Source organism: Rhinatrema bivittatum, chromosome 1, assembly GCF_901001135.1.
Source record: "Rhinatrema bivittatum chromosome 1, aRhiBiv1.1, whole genome shotgun sequence".
Lineage (NCBI taxonomy): Eukaryota > Metazoa > Chordata > Amphibia > Gymnophiona > Rhinatrematidae > Rhinatrema > Rhinatrema bivittatum.
In genome coordinates this window covers 470,286,022-470,304,480 of record NC_042615.1, presented here as the reverse complement: position 1 = coordinate 470,304,480, position 18,459 = coordinate 470,286,022, and the positions used below count along the sequence as shown (strand labels likewise).

General features: G+C 44.2%; 1 protein-coding gene across 8 annotated transcripts in view; it reads left to right on the top strand.

Annotated features, from left to right (window-relative positions):
• The window catches only part of C9orf72 (C9orf72-SMCR8 complex subunit), a 144,698-nt gene that overhangs the window by 80,684 nt on the left and 45,555 nt on the right, over positions 1-18,459 (top strand). For all 8 annotated transcript variants that reach the window (XR_003857462.1, XM_029606542.1, XM_029606525.1 and 5 more), the window contains 2 exons: positions 7,816-7,888; positions 11,875-11,991. Coding sequence is in view for 7 of the 8 variants with exons in the window: in XM_029606542.1 (XP_029462402.1) it covers positions 7,816-7,888; positions 11,875-11,991 (190 nt within the window). In the remaining variant the exon portion in view is untranslated. The remainder of the gene's footprint in view (positions 1-7,815; positions 7,889-11,874; positions 11,992-18,459) is intronic.

Here is an 18,459-nt window from a genome sequence, read left to right as displayed (position 1 = left end):
GGTGATGTATTTTCCTCTCGAACTGAGGACAAGTCTTCCAGGGCTACTACCCAGGAGGGAAATGTTAGGCCAGCCATCATAGTTGGTGATTCAATTATTAGAAATGTAGATAGCAGGGTGGCCAGTTCACATGAGGACCGCCTGGTAACTTGCCTGCCTGGTACGAAAGTGGTAGACCTCACGTGTCACCTAGATAGGATTACAGTGCTGGGGAGGAGCCAGCTGTTGTGGTACATGTGGGCACCAATGACATAGGTTCTGGAAGCCAAATTTAGGATTTTAAGTTGAAATCCGGAACCTCCAGGGTGGCATTCTCTGAAATGCTTCCTGTTCCACGTGCAGGACCCCAGAGGCAGGCAGAGCTCCAGAGTTTCAATGCGTGGATGAGACGATGGTATAAGGAAGAGGGATTCAGTTTTGTAAGGAACTGGGAAACTTTTGGGGGAGGGGGAGACTTTTCTGAAAGAATGGGCTCTACCTTAACCAGAGTGGAACCAATCTGCTGGCACTAACTTTTAAAAAGGAAATATAGAGCAGCTTTTAAACTAGAACAAGGGGGGAAGCCGACAGTCACTCAGCAGTGCATGGTTTGGAGGAATGTATCCTTGAAGGATACTAATGAAACAGGAGAGTTAGGGTATCCCAACAGAGAGGTTCCAATAAAAGCAAACATAGTCCATGTGCCTATATGTAAAAAAATCACCTGAGCTAAAGATTTCCAAATTATCCCTAACAATGGAAAAGCAGGTTGTTAATACAAACAAAAAACACACTTTGAAATGTCTGTATGCCAATGCCAGAAGTCTAAGAAGTAAGATGGGAGAGTTAGAGTGTATAGCAGTAAATAACAAGATTGACATAATTGGAATCACAGAGACCTGGTGGAAAGGAGGATAACCAGTGGGACAGTGCTATATCAGGGTACAAATTATATTGCAATGATAGGGAAGATCAACTTGGTGGGGGTGTGGCATTTTGTCTGGGAGGGTATAGAGTCCAACAGGATAAAGATCATACAAGAGACTAAATGCTCAGTAGAATCTATATGGGTAGAAATCCCATGTGTGTTGGGTAAGAGAATAGTGATAGAAGTATACTACCGTCCACCTGGACAAAATGGTCAGACAGATGATGAAATGCTAAGAGAAATCAGGGAAGCTAACTGATTTGGCAGTGCAATAATAATGGGAAATTTCAATTACCCCAATATTGACTGGGTAAATGTAACATCAGGACTTGCTAGAGACATAAAGTTCCTGGATATAATAAATGACTGCTTCATGGAGTAATTGGTTCAGGAACCAACGAGAGAGTGAGCTATTTTAGATTTAATTCTTAGTGGAACACAGGATTTGGTGAGAGAGTTAAATGTTGTGGGGCCACTTGGCAATAGTGATCATAACATGATCAAATTTAAACTAATAACTGAAAGGGGGGACAATAAGTAAATCTACAGCTCTAACACTAAATTTTCAAAAGGGAAACTTTGATAAAAATGAGGAAATTAGAAAAAAAGTGAAAGGTGCAGCTGTAAAGATTAAAGGTGTTCAACAGGCATGAACATTGTTTAAAAATACAATCCTAGACGCGCAGTCCAGATATATTCCACGCATTAAGAAAGGTGGAAGGAAGGCAAAATTACCGGCATGGTTAAAAGGTGAGGTGAAAGAGGCTATTTCAGCCAAAAAAAATCCTTCAAAAATTGGAAGGATCCATCTGAAGAAAATATGATAAAACATAAGTATTCTCACATTAAGTATAAAACATTCATAAGACAGGCGAAGAGAGAATTTGAAATGAAGTTGACCTTAGAGGCAAAAACTCATAATAAAAGCTTTTTAAAATATATTGAAAGCAAGAAACCTGTGATGGAGTCTGTTGGACCGTTAGATGACCGAGGGGTTAAAGGGGCTCTTAGGGAAGATAAGGCCATTGCAGAAAGACTAAATGAATTCTTTGCTTCCGTGTTAACTAATAAGGATGTTGAGGAGATACCAGTTCCGGAGATGGTTTTCAGGGGTGATAAGTCAGACGAACTGAACCAAATCACTGTAAACCTGGAAGATGTAGTAGGCCAGATTGACAAACTAAAGAGTAGCAAATCACCTGGACCGGATGGTATGCATCCTAGGGTACTGAAGGAACTCAAAAATGAAATTTCTGATCTGTTAGTTAAAATTTGTAACCTATCATTAAAATCATCCATTGTACCTGAAGACTGGAGGATGGCCAGTGTAACCCCAATATTTAAGAAGGGCTCCAGGAGCGATCCGGGAAGCTATAGACCAGTGAGCCTGACTTCAGTGCCGGAAAAAATAATGGAAACTATTCTAAAGATGAAAATCATAGAGCATATAGAAAGACATGGTTTAATGGAACACAGTCAACATGGATTTACACAAGGGAAGTCTTGCCTAAAAAACCTTCATTTTTTTTGAAGGGGTTAATAAACATGTGGATAAAGGTGACCCAGTAGATGTAGTGTATTTGGATTTTCAGAAGGCGTTTGACAAAGTCCCTCATGAGAGGCTTCTAAGAAAACTAAAAAGTCATGGGATAGGAGGTGTTGTCCTTTCGTGGATTACAAACTGGTTAAAAGACAGGAAACATAGAATAGGATTAAATGGTCAATTTTCTCAGTGAAAAAGGGTAAAAAGTGGAGTGCCTCAGGGATCTCTATTTGGACCGGTGCTTTTCAATATATATATAAATGATCTGGAACGGAATATGATGAGTGAGATTATCAGATTTGAGGATGATACAAAATTATTCAGAGTAGTTAAATCACAAGCAGACTGTGATACATTACAGGAGGACCTTGCGAGACTGGAAGATTGGGCATCCAAATGGCAGATGAAATTTAATGTGGACAAGTGCAAGGTATTGCATATAGGGAAAAATAACCCTTGCTATAGTTACATGATGTTAGGTTCCATATTAGGAGCTACCACTCAGGAAAAGGATCTAGGCATCATAGTGGATAATGCTTTGAAATCGTCGGGTCAGTGTGCTGTGGCAGTCAAAAAAGCAAATAGAATGTTAGGAATTATTAGGAAGGGAATGGTTAATAGAACAGAAAATGTCATAATGCCTCTATATCGCTCCATGGTGAGACCACACCTTGAATACTGTGTACAATTCTGGTCACCGCATTTCAAAAAAGATATAGTTATGATGGAGAAGGTACAGAGAAGGGGAACCAAAATGATAAAGGGGAAGGAACAGCTCCCCTATGAGGAAAGGCTGAAGAGGTTAGGGCTGTTCAGCTTGGAGAAGAGATGGCTGAGGGGGGGATATGATAGAGGTCTTTAAAATCATGAGAGGCCTTGAACGAGTAGATGTAAATCAGTTATTTACACGTTCGGATAATAGAAGGACTAGGGGGCATTCCATGAAGTTAGCAAGTAGCACATTTAAGACTAATCGGAGAAAATTCTTTTTCACTCAATGCACAGTTAAGTTCTGGAATTTATTGCCAGAGGATGTGGTTAGTGCAGTTAGTATAGCTGGGTTCAAAAAAGGTTTGGATAAGTTTGAGGAAAGACCATTAACTGCTATTAATCAAGTTTACTTAGGGAATAGCCACTGCTATTACTGGCATCAGTAGCATGGGATCTTCTTGGTGTTTGGGTAATTGCCAGGTTCTTGTGGCCTGGTTTGGCCTCTGTTGGAAACAGGATGCTGGGCTTGATGGACCCTTGATCTGACCCAGCATGGCAATTTCTTATGTTCTTATGTAGTATATATTGAAAAAAGAAGAGGGCCCGCAACAGAACCCTGAGGCATACCAATTGATAGTGGAATGTAAGTAGAGGAAGAACCACCAGAGGAAAAGTTAAAAGTACAACGGGAGAAGTAAGAAGAGAACTAAGACAGGACAGAGTCCCTAAACCCAAGTGAGGATAAATATCAAGGAGTAAATGGTGATCACCAGTGTCAAATGTAGCAGACAGGTCAAGGAGGTTAAGGACAGAATAAAGATCTTTGGCTGTAGCCATAAACAGATCATTAGAAGCTTTGCCAAAGGCTGTTTCAGTTTAATGTAGAGGGCGCAAACCAGACTGGAGTGCATCAAGAATGGCTTGAGATGTAAAAGACTCAAGACTGTGGCAGTGAACAGCTCCGCACTGTGAATACTCCTGAGAGGGGCATTACCAGTTTTCTCAGTCAAACTTGAGGTCATCCAGACCCCTCTGGTTCTTTATTCTGCCCCCCCCCCCCCCCCCCCCCCCCCCCCCGTTGACATGGACCCTCTACCCTGTCTGCAAGCCCTAAAACGCAAGATCTACAGACTTGTTCCTCATCAGGAGCAACAGTAAAGTTACGTGGCTAACAAGCTGATGCACGCTGCAGCCTCTGGTTTTAAAATACAGAGTTAGAAGTGTTGGCCCCACCCTAGAATGCCCACACCTTGCCCCTTTTCCTCTCCCTTATTTTGGGCACATGAACATAAATCACGGCTTTTAAAATCCACATTGCTCACGTGGAGCCCGCATGTGTGGGGTTTTTTTCCATGAGCAACGCTTTTAAAATTGGCTTCTGAATTTGGCAGCTTGAGAGAGGAAAAGAAATGTAATCAGCATTTCCCTGTATAGATTTACTGCCACAAGTCGCCATATGCATAGATGCACCTTTCATGAAGGTAGCTGCCACCAACAAGTTAAGGTAAGGGAGCGGGAAGAAATTCACTTTGTCAGTGGCACAGGTGCATTTGTCAGCATAGGGTTCAGTTTTGGATACTTGTCCTCAATAAGGATATCCATTTGCAGAAAAATGGATATAAGGAATGGCCACAAAGTTAATAAAAGGCTCACTGTGGCTTATATTGTTTCAATGGGTTTATTTATATTAGGAAAAAAAAGACATTTATGAGGCAAACTAATTAGGCTTTATCAGAGAACATGTAGTGATCTTGCAGGTGATCTCTCTACCAAAGCAACTACAGCCAAAGCAAGGTGGAATTCTAAAATTAAAGCGTAATTGTTTTCATCTACTTCAAAGGATAGAGGTACTTTATTCAAAATGGTAAAATGATTAAATATTTTGCAGCAGAAGTAGTTATGGGTACCTCACTGAATCAGTTCGGAAGTAAATTGGCACAGTTTCTAGAGTAAAAAGATATTGGTTGATACAAAGATATGATAGAGCAATGCTGATCTGGCACTTTGGAGCTGATCAATGTATTTAGTATCTAGAAGGAGTTTTTTCACCAGTGCAGAACTGTCTACAGATGCAGAGTACTTTTACGCCCTCCCATGGATTTGTCATGTAGTGGGAACTGTTAGGCTGTTAGAAAAGAATTTAAACTCTGTGGACCTCTGCTCTTCTTTAGCCTACCCAACTATGTACCTAAAAATCAGATTACACATAGCGGGACCCCGGTTTCCTGTCCAGATGGGCCAGCTGAGGGTGGACATGTCATGGAGGGGGTTATATCTGGGCCCAGCAGATGTAAGGACCCCTGCTTGCAGGTAAATAGCACTGAAGGGTTCAGTCTTGCATGGAGCTCTCTGCAATGATTGCATTCCAAGACGGGCTCCATAGCACCCGGGTAACTTTCCTATCTGTGCAAAAGACTGGACTCTGCTTCTGAGAAAACTTAGAAGGGCACTGCATTTCATAATCACAGCAGATGCCCTGAGGTGTGTGATGGTAATGAGATACAGGCGCACACACACAGGATTCCACTCTTACTCTCTCTGCCTGGGTGTGTGATCTCACACGCTTATACACGCCATCATCCCTTCCCAGATCTGACCGCTTATATATGAAAACCCGGAGTATGTAGTGATACCACATGCCATGCTTTGGAATAACTACAAAAATGGTGTTCATTTATAAACTAGTTTCAATTACCAGTTGCTGTCACGTAAATGTAACTAGTTACTGTTACTTGTGATCTGCTTTAGACAGAGATGTATAACACCTCAGCATGATTATATCCTGGCTATAAATCTACAAAAAAATAAATGACTTTGGATAGTCTGCCAAGGAAGATTAAATGGAAACATTCATTCACGTACTCATTGGTTTTTAAAATGGTCAAAATATCACTCGGACAGAAATCAACCTGTTTTCCAGTGAGTTGCCATTTTTAGAAGAAGCAGATTAGGAGAGCTTGGTCTCCTTTGCAAAGAAAGTAATCAAAAGTAAGCTGTTACATGTTACTGTATAACCAGTAGCTCAGGCGGCAGCACTGGGCTGATTAGGACATTTTTCCTTGCTTGGACCTGGGAGGCCATTGGTCACCTGACAGTGTGCGAGAGCCATGTGGTTTGGATTTTCCATGCTGTAGCACACAGCAGCAAGGTATTAGCCTGCTTTTGCTGTTAAATGCCTCAGGCGGTTTGCAGGTCAAAAGACTGAAAGCCAAATGCTTAACAGCACCCATGAGGTTTAGCTGCAGTACAAACCTTAAAGCACTTTATTGTTTGGATAGCCTGCAACTATGTTTAAAATGTTTTCTACGCCTGACTGTAAGCTGACACATAGCCTAATATTTTGTAATGGAGCCTACTTAATTGTAGAAGTAAAATCTTTTTGGTATGTGGTTGTCAGTGCATGATATTTATCATTCCTATTAGCCAGATTTCTGAAAAGAAAATGTTTCCCAGGAAATGTAAGTTTTCTGGGAAAAGCCTTTTAGATGGTGGCAGGTGACTTCTTCAGACTGGTAATAGTTGGAAGACTATGGTTATATGATAAACTAGCCATTAGATCACCAACTAAAAGCACTGCAGTTCCTTTGACCTGAAAAGATTGTTTCATGATGGGGTGAAATTTCTCGCACAAGATTTTCCTTGAGATTCAAAAGAAAAGTAAAAGTGGCACCATAAAATATACACAAGCCATAGAGTTCCAGAGTTGGGGGAGTGTTGGCTGAAGTTGCAGTTGGGGACCCTCCTGCTAACACAAGCCCCATCTTATGGCTGCCTCTTACCATTTTACCTGATGATCCTCTAAGCTCTGTCTTTTTTTTATATTCATTCCCTCTTGTCTTCATGATTCTCTTGGTGTGCCACCAATCCTTCTGCCTTCTCTTGGCACCACTGGAGTTTAATTGCTGAGGGTTGTACCTGGAGTGCAGTATAAAGTGAATTTGGGAGGCTTAGTAGGCTGCAACACCCTTTTTTTCTTTTGAACCAATCACAACACCAATCAAGAGATGCAGCATGTGAGTCTTTATCTGTGAAAGCACTCTACCTAGCATTGCATGATTGTAACAGTAAACTGACCCCTCCTTAACACCTGCCAGTGGCCACGGGAGGGGCGGGGGCAAGGAAGAAGAAAGATGTTTTTATTTTAAAAAGAGTGACCCTTAAACGGGTCTAGTTTTCAAGATAGCCATGCTGTGCAAATTAGCCTGGTTCTCAGACCAAGTATGCACTATATCTTATGAATATTCAGCGTGGACAGCTCGAAAACCTGACTTGTTGGGGTGAGATGGAGCAAGAGGACCAGACAGAAGTCTTAAAAAAAAAAAAAACAAAAACAAAAAAACCCCCACACTCTCCCCAAATGCCTCCATAAGGATTTGAATAGCCCTTTACTGTGAGCTTTTGGGGTTTGATATAGAAGAGCCAGGCTTGTTTGCTGCCACTTGTGACATTTCAGCGATCTTGAAGTGTTTATTTGCACTTTAAAATTCACCACCAATCTCTTGCCTAAATTCACACCCTTTGATCAGGATGCCTGAACGAGCTATGTCTAACTTCCAGTGGACGCATTGACGACCTTCTGCTTAAAGATTATTGTGAGACGTGGGTCATTATGTTTTAATAAGTAGTCTGCTTTTTTTTTTCTTTAATTTTGCAGTGCCATCAGCTCACACCTGCAGACCTGTGGCTGTTCGGTGGTGGTGGGTAGCAATGCAGAGAAAGTTAATAAGGTGATGTACTGTGTAATTCAGCGGCATGCACATAGATTATTAGGACTATGTCAACATGATACAGTATCTTCAGTAATTTAGAAGTGGTAATTAATTAGGAAGGTAATAGCATTTCAATTATATATTACATTGCCTGTAAGCATGATTAACATCACAGGGAAAGGTACTGCCTTACTATTAAATTATTCTGCTTGGTATAATTAGCTTCATTTTGTGGGTCGTCTTGGCTGTTCCTGTCATTTGTGTATGAAAAGTGATCTGAAATTATTAGTTTGTTTGCAGGATTTGAGATCTGTGGACTACGTGTGTAAGGGTAATTTTAAGACAAACCAGCATAGACCCTTCCTACTTAGCTTTAATGCAGTAATTGTATTTTTGTCTGCACATTTTACATTTTATTTGCATGTTTATGGATATTTTCCTTCTAGCCCTCCGCAGGACTCAAATATACTGTATGCATCTCATTTATTGCACTGTACACTGGGGCCTCCTCTGAAGCACTAAAATGTTCACAATTTTCAATTTGAACGTAAATCATTGTTTCAAGCCATTATTGAAAATGTACACCCTGGGGAAATGTGTAGAGAAAAAAAAATCTAAATTATGGAAAGTTAATTGCTTTTATTTTTTCTTTTTATAAAATTCCATTAGACAGAACAGCATTTGAAGTCTTAGAAATAAATGCAGATACCCAGTACATTATACAACATAATGCTTATATTTATTTATTTAGAATTGATTTATAAACTTTACATAGTTCTCTTCCCCCTACACTTGACCCCCACCATGTTCTCTCTCGCCGTCTGTCACAGTCTCTCCACCCCCAAGGTAGACCCCTCCACTTTCACACATTTGCCATCCATCAAGCCAAATCCCCACCACTTTCTCTCTTTTTCCCCTCCTCCCAAGCCAGACCCCAGCATATTCTCTGCTCCCAAGGCCAGACTGCACCATTTATCTCTCTCCTAACCTTGCCCCAAGTCAAACCCAATCGTTTTCTCTTTTCCCCAAGTCAGACCACACCACTTACTTTTTCCCATCTGCCACCCAAGTTAGACCCCCTCCACTTTCTGCCCTCTACGAGCCAGACCCTCACTACTTTCTCTCTTTCCCCCTCCCTCACAAGCCAAACACCACCGCTTTCTCTCTTCCTTCCTCCACTCCCAAGACAGATGTCACCATTAATTTTCACTACTAAAACCTTTAACCTTCCCAACTTTGTTGCCACTGTTGCCTCTGGGTTGCTACCACCACTACCACCTTCCAGCATGGCCTTCACAGCTGATGCCATCTCCCTCCATCTGGCCTGTGCAGGCTGACTCTGCCTCCCTACTTCCCACCCCCATGCCAGGGAATTACATAAATTAGCATGATCATGCATGCTATAAGCAATTATGTGCAAAATTCTGCAGGCGCTTAATTGCATAATACCTTGGAGTTTAAAAATACACTTCTTCCAGGAAACCACCATTTACAGCAAGCTTTTAGTGTCAAGAGAGTAGTGCTTTTATGGCTGAAAAGTGGAAATACTAATGTGCAGCTGAGAGGATCACTGCTACTTTATCACATCTTATTTTGAGGAGATTAAGATACTTTCATATAAAAAAAAAAAAAAAAATCTCCCTCTTCCATGATTTTTGAGTTCCAGTGACTTCGTTCTGCCTCTGGCTTCTATTGAACTACTGGAGAGAAGTCCACAGAGGGCAGGTATGAATCTGAGAGGCACTGGGTCTCAGAAAAGAAGTTGTTCCTGGTGCAGATTGCCCCCACAATTGTAGAGGTGATAAGTAAGACAATAGCTAATTTCTGGTCACTGTTGTTGGAAAAACTGCCTTAAAACACTTGGTCACATTTCTGACTATTCAGTGGACTATGAGCTGTCATGTGGGAGATTCAAGATCAACTCTCAGCTTGGCTTCAGGTCCTGCATTTTACTGAACTCTTTCGTATTTCTGTTTCCCTTTATTCTGCACTTTGCTCCTCTCCGCTGTTTCTAGCACCAGAGAGTCTCTACACAGTGTACCTGAGTTTCTAACAAACAAAAAATCAGCAGAAATCCAGCAGATCTGCTGAATAAACTCCTGCATAGATCAGGAAGGCTTGCCCCAGAGGACTGTGGAGTGCAATTGTAAGACTGTCTGTGGAAGCTGTGAGAGCTTGAACCGAGAGACCTCCTTTGCATGGGGCCTGAATCTAACTTTGTCAGGACAGAGGAGAAAAAAGCTGAATCATCCAGTACCAGTACAACACATAAATCAACTGGGCCATGTCTAATTTCCTTGGTATAAGAAACGTTGTGCATGCACAGGACTTCATGGCCCTCGTAGTATTTTTCGATAATAGTCTGTCATGTGATTCTGTTGATGCGAATGTTGCACACGTCCCTGGTCAAGGCTAAGATGCACATCTTTCAACAGCCAGGAAGTGCGTGCATTTTATGTTACATATGGCCCTCCTAAAGGGTATTGTAACTCAGATAAAATGCTTTTAATTACTAAGTACACACTTCTGAATCTGTCTTTAAGCCTCATATTAAAAGAACTCATAACCAATAAGTTCTTTCTTATGATGTCTGATATGTTGGTTGTGTTAATTTTTTCTTATGATTTATATAGTTTATAATTTTTTATGGTTTAAACTTTTATTTTGTAATGATTTATGTATCTCTTGTAAACCGCCTAGAACTTGGGATGGTGCAGCCTAAAAATATTTAAATAAAATTAGCCTTTCTTCAGTGGCGCTGTATGTCCACCACCATGTGAAATTAAGATCAAACAAAAAAGCACTGACAAGCATCACCCTGGCTTTGATGTTGTTTTTCAGAATAGTGTGCCTGGGGCTAAGTAGGTTTCACACCACACTGCAGCAGGTCCTGGGGCAGAAATCTGCTGCTGCTCCTCCAGCCTAAGGGGCTCTGAAGGGAGCTGTGCTCTGAGAGCTCCAGAGAGCGGCTGCAAAACTCTGTCTGTTTGGGAGGGACGCGTGGTATGAGGGAAATAGCCAAGACCGTGAGTAGATGGGAGCAGGAGGAAGGGATAAGGAAAGCAGCAAAAGAAAGGGGGAAAAACTGTTTTCAGATTTAATTCTACCACAGTCAAAAGAAACGTGCTCTTATCTGAAAGCAAATCTCTGGAAGCACGTTCTCAGTCAGTCTGGAGTCATAGGAGCTGTTCTGTTAGAGCCATGGGTTGAGAAACTGGGAAAACAGGGTTCAAATTCCACTTTTCCTATTGATTTTCCACTTGGCAGTGGGAATTGCCTCAGATGCTTTTCTGTACTTCTTTTTTTAAAGTAAAAAATAAATAAATAAATGACTCAGCAGACTGCCGAGTTATGAAGACCGACGCCGGTAAACTCAGCCTCTGTTTTCATTACTGGCAGACAGGCAGGTTACGGAAACCGAGGCTGAGTTTACCGGCATCGGTCTTCATAACCGGCAGCCGCGGCGGGTCGCGTTAGCAAGAAGACGCTAAGGTCGCGCAAGCGACCCTAGCGCCTCCTTCCTAGCGCGACCCCCTGATTTACATATTTCATGGCGCCCCCCCCCCCTTGCGGGCGCCATGCATGCATTAAGAAAGCGGGCACTGAAAAGTCAGCGCCCGCTTTCCGCGAAGATTATTGCATCGGCCCCTAGATTGTAAGCTCTTTGGAGCAGGGTCATATTGTAACTGAATTCTAATAATGTTGCATGCTGTCTTGAACATTCTTTGGAAAGGTGGACTAAAAATTGAAAAGGAGAAGGGGAAATGCCCAGACTTAGTCTATAAAGCTTTATAGAACTTTTTTTCAAGTATACTTGTGATTTTATTTAACCCTGTTGCAGTTAGCACATGATTCTGTCTTTCTAAGAAGACAGAAAGCAGCTAGGTGTGTTTTTGTTTTTTTTTTATCCCCTCTCTTACCATAATGCAATAGGGTAGGGTCAGTAAGTGGTGGAACATGTGCCCTAGAAGAGCCATCTTTTCATGAGGTCTCTACCATTGTAGGTTGTGCGGACGCTTTGCCTCTTTCTGACTCCCTCTGAGCGGAAGTGTTCCAGGCTCTGTTGGACTGAATCCTCTTTCAAGTACGAGTCAGGGCTGTTTGTGCAAGGACTGCTGAAGGTATGTGATTCTTTATACCAGCCACAATCTCCACAGTGCAGGGGTGGCCAGCTTGTGGCTTAGGGAGCCACATGTGGTTCTTTCATGTGCAAAGCATGGCTCTTGTGCTCCTGTCCCATGGCAGCTGAGCAGCACTGCAGAGGACAGGATGGGGAGAGGCTGGAGCAGGGAGAACACCCGGTGGGAAAAGAAGAGAGAAGAGCCGTTTTACTCCTTGCTCCAACCCCTCCTCTCCTGTCCTCTCAGTGCTGCAGATTGTAGCAGAAACAAGAGGGGAGAGGCTGTAGCAAGGATCAGATAATTACTCCTGCTCTGCCTCTCCCCTTCTGTCTACAGCCAGCGGGAGGGGAGGGGGTGAGGCTGGAGCTGACAGGACAGCAAAGAAAAGCCAGTCAGCCTCCTGCTCTAGTCCTGCACATCTTGTTCACCCTCCTCCCCACCTGCTGATGGAATAAAGGGCTGTTTTTGTTGTGTGAACACTGCCCCAGTCCCAGCAGCTCACTGTCGGGGCTGATACAGTATAGTGCACACCGGTGGAGTGCACTGTTAGCCCAGATTTGGCCATGCGTTTTCAACACACTAGCTTTACCCTTTATTCAGTAAGGGGTAATAGCGCGTCAAAAACGCGCGGCCAACCCCCCCCCCCCCCCCCCCCCGAAACTAATAGCGCCCGCAACATGCATGTTGATGGCCCTATTAGGTATTACCGCGCGATCCAGAAAGCAAAATGTGCAGCAAAGCCGCACATTTTACTTTCAGAAATTAACACCTGCCAGCGCCTGGGAAGTGTACAGAAAAGCAGAAAAAACTGCTTTTCTGTACACCCTTCGACTTAATATCATAGCGATATTAAGTCGAAGGCCCCAAAAATAAAAAAAAATTAAAAATTAAAAAAAAAACCAAATTTAAAATCGGCCCGCGGGTCGGAAGACAGATGCTCAATTATGCCGGCGTCCGGTTTCCAAACCAGTGGCTGTCAGCGGGTTTGAGAACTGACGCCAGCAAAATTGAGCGTCGGCTGTCAAACTCGCTGACAGCCGCCACTCCTGTCAAAAAAGCGGCGCTAGGGACACTCTAGTGTCCCTAGCACCTCTTTTTACTGCAGGCCCTAATTTGCATAGGCCACCCTCCTGAATCGCGCGCCCAGGAGAGTGGCCTGAGCGCACGCTGGGAGAGCGAGCGCTTGCCGGCTCTCCCGCACATTTTTCTGTATCGGCCTGTGTGTTCCAAGAACTTGGGATTCAAATAACAGCAGAAGGAAGGAGGGAGTCGCACAAGATCGCCAGTCAGGCCAGAATGATTTCGGCAAGAGAAAAGCAGTGATTGCTGAAAGGGGATGAATCCTTGAGTGGGAGCAGTGTGAGAAGTGGAGAATGTTGTGGGAGATGAGGGATGTAATGCTTCTGGGGGAGTGACATGAATAGGGATGAGTGTTGTGAGAGCTGAGGAGGGGGATTCATGCTGGAAGGAGGTGATGAGTGGTTTGAATGCAGTCCGTGATGCAGATTGAACTGTCTGGCACCTTATTCCTCCCTAAGGTCCATGTTGCCATGTGTTGTGCAGGAAGTGTGTGGGGACCAGGTTTTAAAATCCCAGTTTGAGGCTGGCTCATTAGCTGTGCTGTATGAAAGCTGCTTATTATTTAGTTCTATTTTTCTGTGCATTTGTGACTGTTTTTAATATCATGTGTGTTCTTGTATACCACCTCAAGAAGCCTTTTTTTTTTTTTTTTAGATCAGGGAACAGTTGATAAGAAATTTTAAATAAATAAATGGTGCAGAAATGTTTCTTGCTGAGCTGGAATTAAAAGGAGAAAGAAGGAACTACCGAGCCAACAAAAAAAAAGAGAGAAAAAAAAATCTCACTTTGTGCCTGCTGTGCCCAGCAGCAGGGTCTGGGCTGTCAGCTCCTCCATCCCTGGGCAGTAGAATGAAGGACAGATCAGCTTGTCTTACCGACACCATGCTAGGGGTGAAGCGATCCCTCATTCCAGCATTAGCTCTGTACGTGTATACATGATCCACATCCAGGGAGCACCTCAATAAGAAGGAGATGAGAGCCCAGCGTAAAGACTGCTGGTCCTCTCTGCATTCTGATACAAAAAGCTGCCGTGCCCTTTTATCTTGGCGCATGTGATTTTTTTTTTTCTTTTGCGACCACAAGAAGCACCTCAGGGAGCTGCATTCCGTTTGTCTGTATGTCGTGCCTTGCCTCCAGATGTCTTGGAACGGCACTGCTGCCACAGCTGGAGTGGCATTTCCCCTCTAGCCTACCTGTCAGCCATACAGCCACTTTGATTTATGTGGGCACGCTGGAACATTTAGCACCAGGGCCACAGCGTTATGCCTCCGGAATACTTTGCTCCTGGGGCAAGGCCATTAAAAAAAGATTTCTACAGCTCAGCTGTTATTGCAGGATGTCATGACAATCTTTCTGGCAGACAAGAGGAGATAAATCCTCCTAGTTTACAAACTGCCAAAGTCCTGGCAAAATAACACCGCTTCTGAAAGAAAAGGAAAGTTAAAGATGTAATATCCCTTGGGCGCATCAAAACTCATGTTTTTTATAAATAAAACATTGGGAAAAAAAAAATGTCCTTGCACAAACACCATCTCCATATCTTAACCTAAAAAGTGACCAGTTTTCGTTATTCCTTACAAATTTTGCATGTTAAGGTGTATTTTTAAACTTTATAAGACCCTTACAGCCTGCTTTTTTTTTTCCTTATACAGAATTTGTCCTCAGTAAATCCCTTTTTAGAACCATCTCATCAATATGCATTCCTTGCACTAGCTAAGCTGGCAGTGTCCCAGTGGATGAAGCAGAACAGACATAGGCCAGCCTTTGACAGTACTCCCTCCTCCCACCCCAGTCTAATACATTCTTTTCTGTCTTCCCCTCCCCTCCCATCTCTCTGGTATGCACACCTGTACATGCGTCCTCATCTCACATTTCCTAGAATTTTTAACATTGTTTTTACTGTATTGGCACCTGAGAAAACTGTTAAATGTATAGACTACGCAAGCAGTGGAATTGCTTCCACATCCATGATTTGTGATGCTAGTGTGGATTCCCTTAGGTTCTGTTTTCGCATGCATTTCATTGATGGAAGCATGCCGCTTTGAATGATTTCATTACAGTAGCCTCAGCTCTCCAGGGATTGTTCACAAGTTAGAATCAGAGCCTTGTAGCTTTTCGGAAGCCCTTGGGTACTAGGTGCTTCTTAGCATATGAAGAAATGTGCCATAATAAGTTTCCATTGTATGCTCTGAGATAGACTCCTTGCAAGGCTTCGCTTTGCCACAGCTTTCCTGCGTTGGTGTCACACTGACATCTAGTGGCAATGACAGGGCAAGACAGGGTGATAAATTTCCTCCTTTCAGTAAAGCCCCCCCCTCAATATCCAGCTATAAAATGCAACTTCATGAGAAGGAGGCCAGAGCCTGCATTCAGAACTCTGCTTCTTTCCCTGAGCGAAGAATCATGCTCCAGCTTGGGCAGCAGTGAGGACTACACATGGCACAGCCTGCAGTAGTTCAATCACACCCTCCAGGATGGACTGCTTGTAACAGCAGGGCTCCCTGTAAAATAGCATGTCAGCTCACGTGCCTGTTAGTACAGTGCATAATCAATGTCTGAGCATTTGCATCCAAAATCAGACATAGAAACTGTAGTTCTAGTGTGACCTTCAATTCTGGCTTCTAAATGTGTTTTAGAATGAAGATTTATTTAAAATAAATAAATAAAAATAAAAGTATAGAGTAGACGTTCTCCAGAGTAGAATTTTAGAACAGTTCTTGAATTTGGATAGAAACAAAAACCTACATTTTGACATAATTAAATTGTATAGCAGTGCTGTGGGTTTTTTTTTACCCTCACCTTTTACTACATTGGGTGGCAAGAGTTCTCAGAGGGCAAGCAGGATTGTAGTCCTCATACATGGGTGATGACATTGGATGGGGCCCTGGTCCAGAACTTTGATTTGAAAGATTCCAAAACTTTCAAACATGCACCACTGAGCATGTGCTGCTGTAGTCATCACCCTGCTCCCTGGGCAGTCCCTCAGTCTCTTTTTTTTTCCCGCAGAGCAGAGTTTTTGTAAGTGATTTTTTCTAGAGCTGCTGCTGTTTCTTTCCTTTCTCTTATGATAGTCTTATTTTATTTTTCCTCTTCTTTCCACTGTCTGCCAGCCACATGGCGGGCCTTAGTTAGTACAGTCTGGCAGAGTCTATTACTATCCCTTATTAAATAAATACTGCACCTGCAGTTTAGTATCTGTGTCCTCTCCTTGCTCTGTCTGTTTTTGTACCTTTGTCAGGTGCTGGAGGGACTGACTGCAGTCCATGGGGAATCTGTGTATGTCACTGAGCCTGGGGACTTGCCTGAGTTCTACTCGGGCAGGAGTTATATGTCGTTTCACTGATCGATCAGCATCGATGGAAGTTCAAACAGTGAAGATGTTGAGGCCCACACTGTTACTATGGGAGGGGGAGAGCTCATCCTCCCCATATTCAAAAGAACTAGTCTCCACGGGCAGGAGCCCTGGATGATGTAGCCTCCCCTCCTGCTTGTCTGTGATGGCAGTGCAGTCTCCTTGAGAAGAGAGGGTGAGCAGAAGCTTGGGCAAGCAACTTGCTGCCACTCTTTCGGTGCCATGCCCAGTAATGGTTGTCCATGCACATCTGTGATCAGTGCTCCGTTGATCTGATGCATCAATGTCAGGACCTCATCAGGGACAAGGACTGCCATTTAGCCATTGGTCACCCTGGGCACCATCGAGATGCTGGGGCGCCCTCGATACCATCGAGGTGCATGACCACCCTTGATGCCGTAAGGGCCTTCTGTGCCCTAGGCATCGTCTCGATGCACCGGAATCATCGAGCGTCTTGGGCCTCGATGTGGCAGAGTAGCAGCACCAACCTCTTGTGTCAGGGATGAGGACTGCCATCAAGTGCTATGATCCCCCTCGCTGCCATTGGAGCCGCTCTCTGTGCCACCTTCGATGCCCTCAGGGCCATCAGTGCCTCCAGAGCCTTTAAGGTCATCAATGCCCTCAGTCCTATCAAGATGCGTGCGTGGCTACCCTCGATGCTGTCGAGGTACATGGCCTAGATACTGCAGCAGCCCTTGATGCATCAAAGTATGTGGCCTTGCAGGCCATTGGTCATGTTGCCACCGATGCTATTCATTGCTGTTGTCAACAAGGACGAGCACCAATAACGAGGCATTCAGTTTGCCATTGAGTGCACTGGTTGTCCTCGAAGCTGTCGAACACCAGGGCTCTTGAGAGACCTCAAGAACCATTGAAGCCCTCTGGCAACAGGGGTTTCAGCTTTGGATGGATCGAGGGCCGAGGTTGCCATTCAGTCAAGGCATCCAGGCACAGTGGTCCAATGTCCTGTCGGGGCACTCAGGGGCATCCTGCTTTCCCATACCTGGCCTATGGCTATCAGGTACCAAGGATACTGATGATCTCGGGGGCCTGAGCCAGTGGGATCTGGGGGCATCTGAGGGCCTGCCTGGATTCGTGCACCATCAGTGCTAATGAACGCTAGTGAGGCTATCGTCAGCCATAGCCACTGACAAGGGGTGCCATTGAGCTCGCAGGATCGACACCCTTGGACAGATAGGTGAGCCAAGGGGAACCATCAATGGCGCTGGCAGTTATCAATTCTTTGGGCACCTATGAGACATGTCAGGGTCATGTTGGGGCTGTAGAGCCTCTACTTTCAGGCGCCCCTGGTATCCTTGATTGCCACCGGTCCATCGGTGTCACCGGGCTGTCAATGTCCACGGGCGCCTGTGGCACCAGGGATAGCGCTATATACCATCGAACTGATCAAGACATGGTTAAGCGCCATCGAAGCCCTGGGTGCAGCGTTGTTTGTTGCCCTTGATGTGATCCATCATTGGTGAGCATGAGATACTATTGGCCTTCACCATGGTGAGCACCAGTGGACACAGCCGCAGAGCATCATGGGGACTGCTGCTGTTTCATGAAGGAAACGGCGGTGAACCATTCCTGATGCAATTTCAAGGGCTGTGTCCAGCCTGTTGGAGCATTATCAGGTATTGGAATGGGCAACGCCATAGAATGCCACTCACCACAATGCAATAACTGGAGTCTCAGTGGTCACACGGTTCCTATTCACTCCACTAGGAGTTAGTGTGACAGTGGAGTGCAGCATGCACTGTCGGGTATGGCAAGGCATCTGCTCCAAGTGCCTCGGGCGATGGCAGACAGCATTTGCCCTATCTGTGCAGTACTTAGCCATACCAGGCTTCTGCCAATGTCGCATCAAGGTGTCAGCCCCCTCATCAGTTATGCACCACAAAGTGCCATGGAGCACTGGCGAGGAAGGCATTATCACACACTCTCTGATTGCTTTTTGACAGCGCAGCCAATGACTCTAGCAGGTGGTACTCGGTCCTTGCTGTGCCCTGGGATTCTACCCACAAGCACGGTGA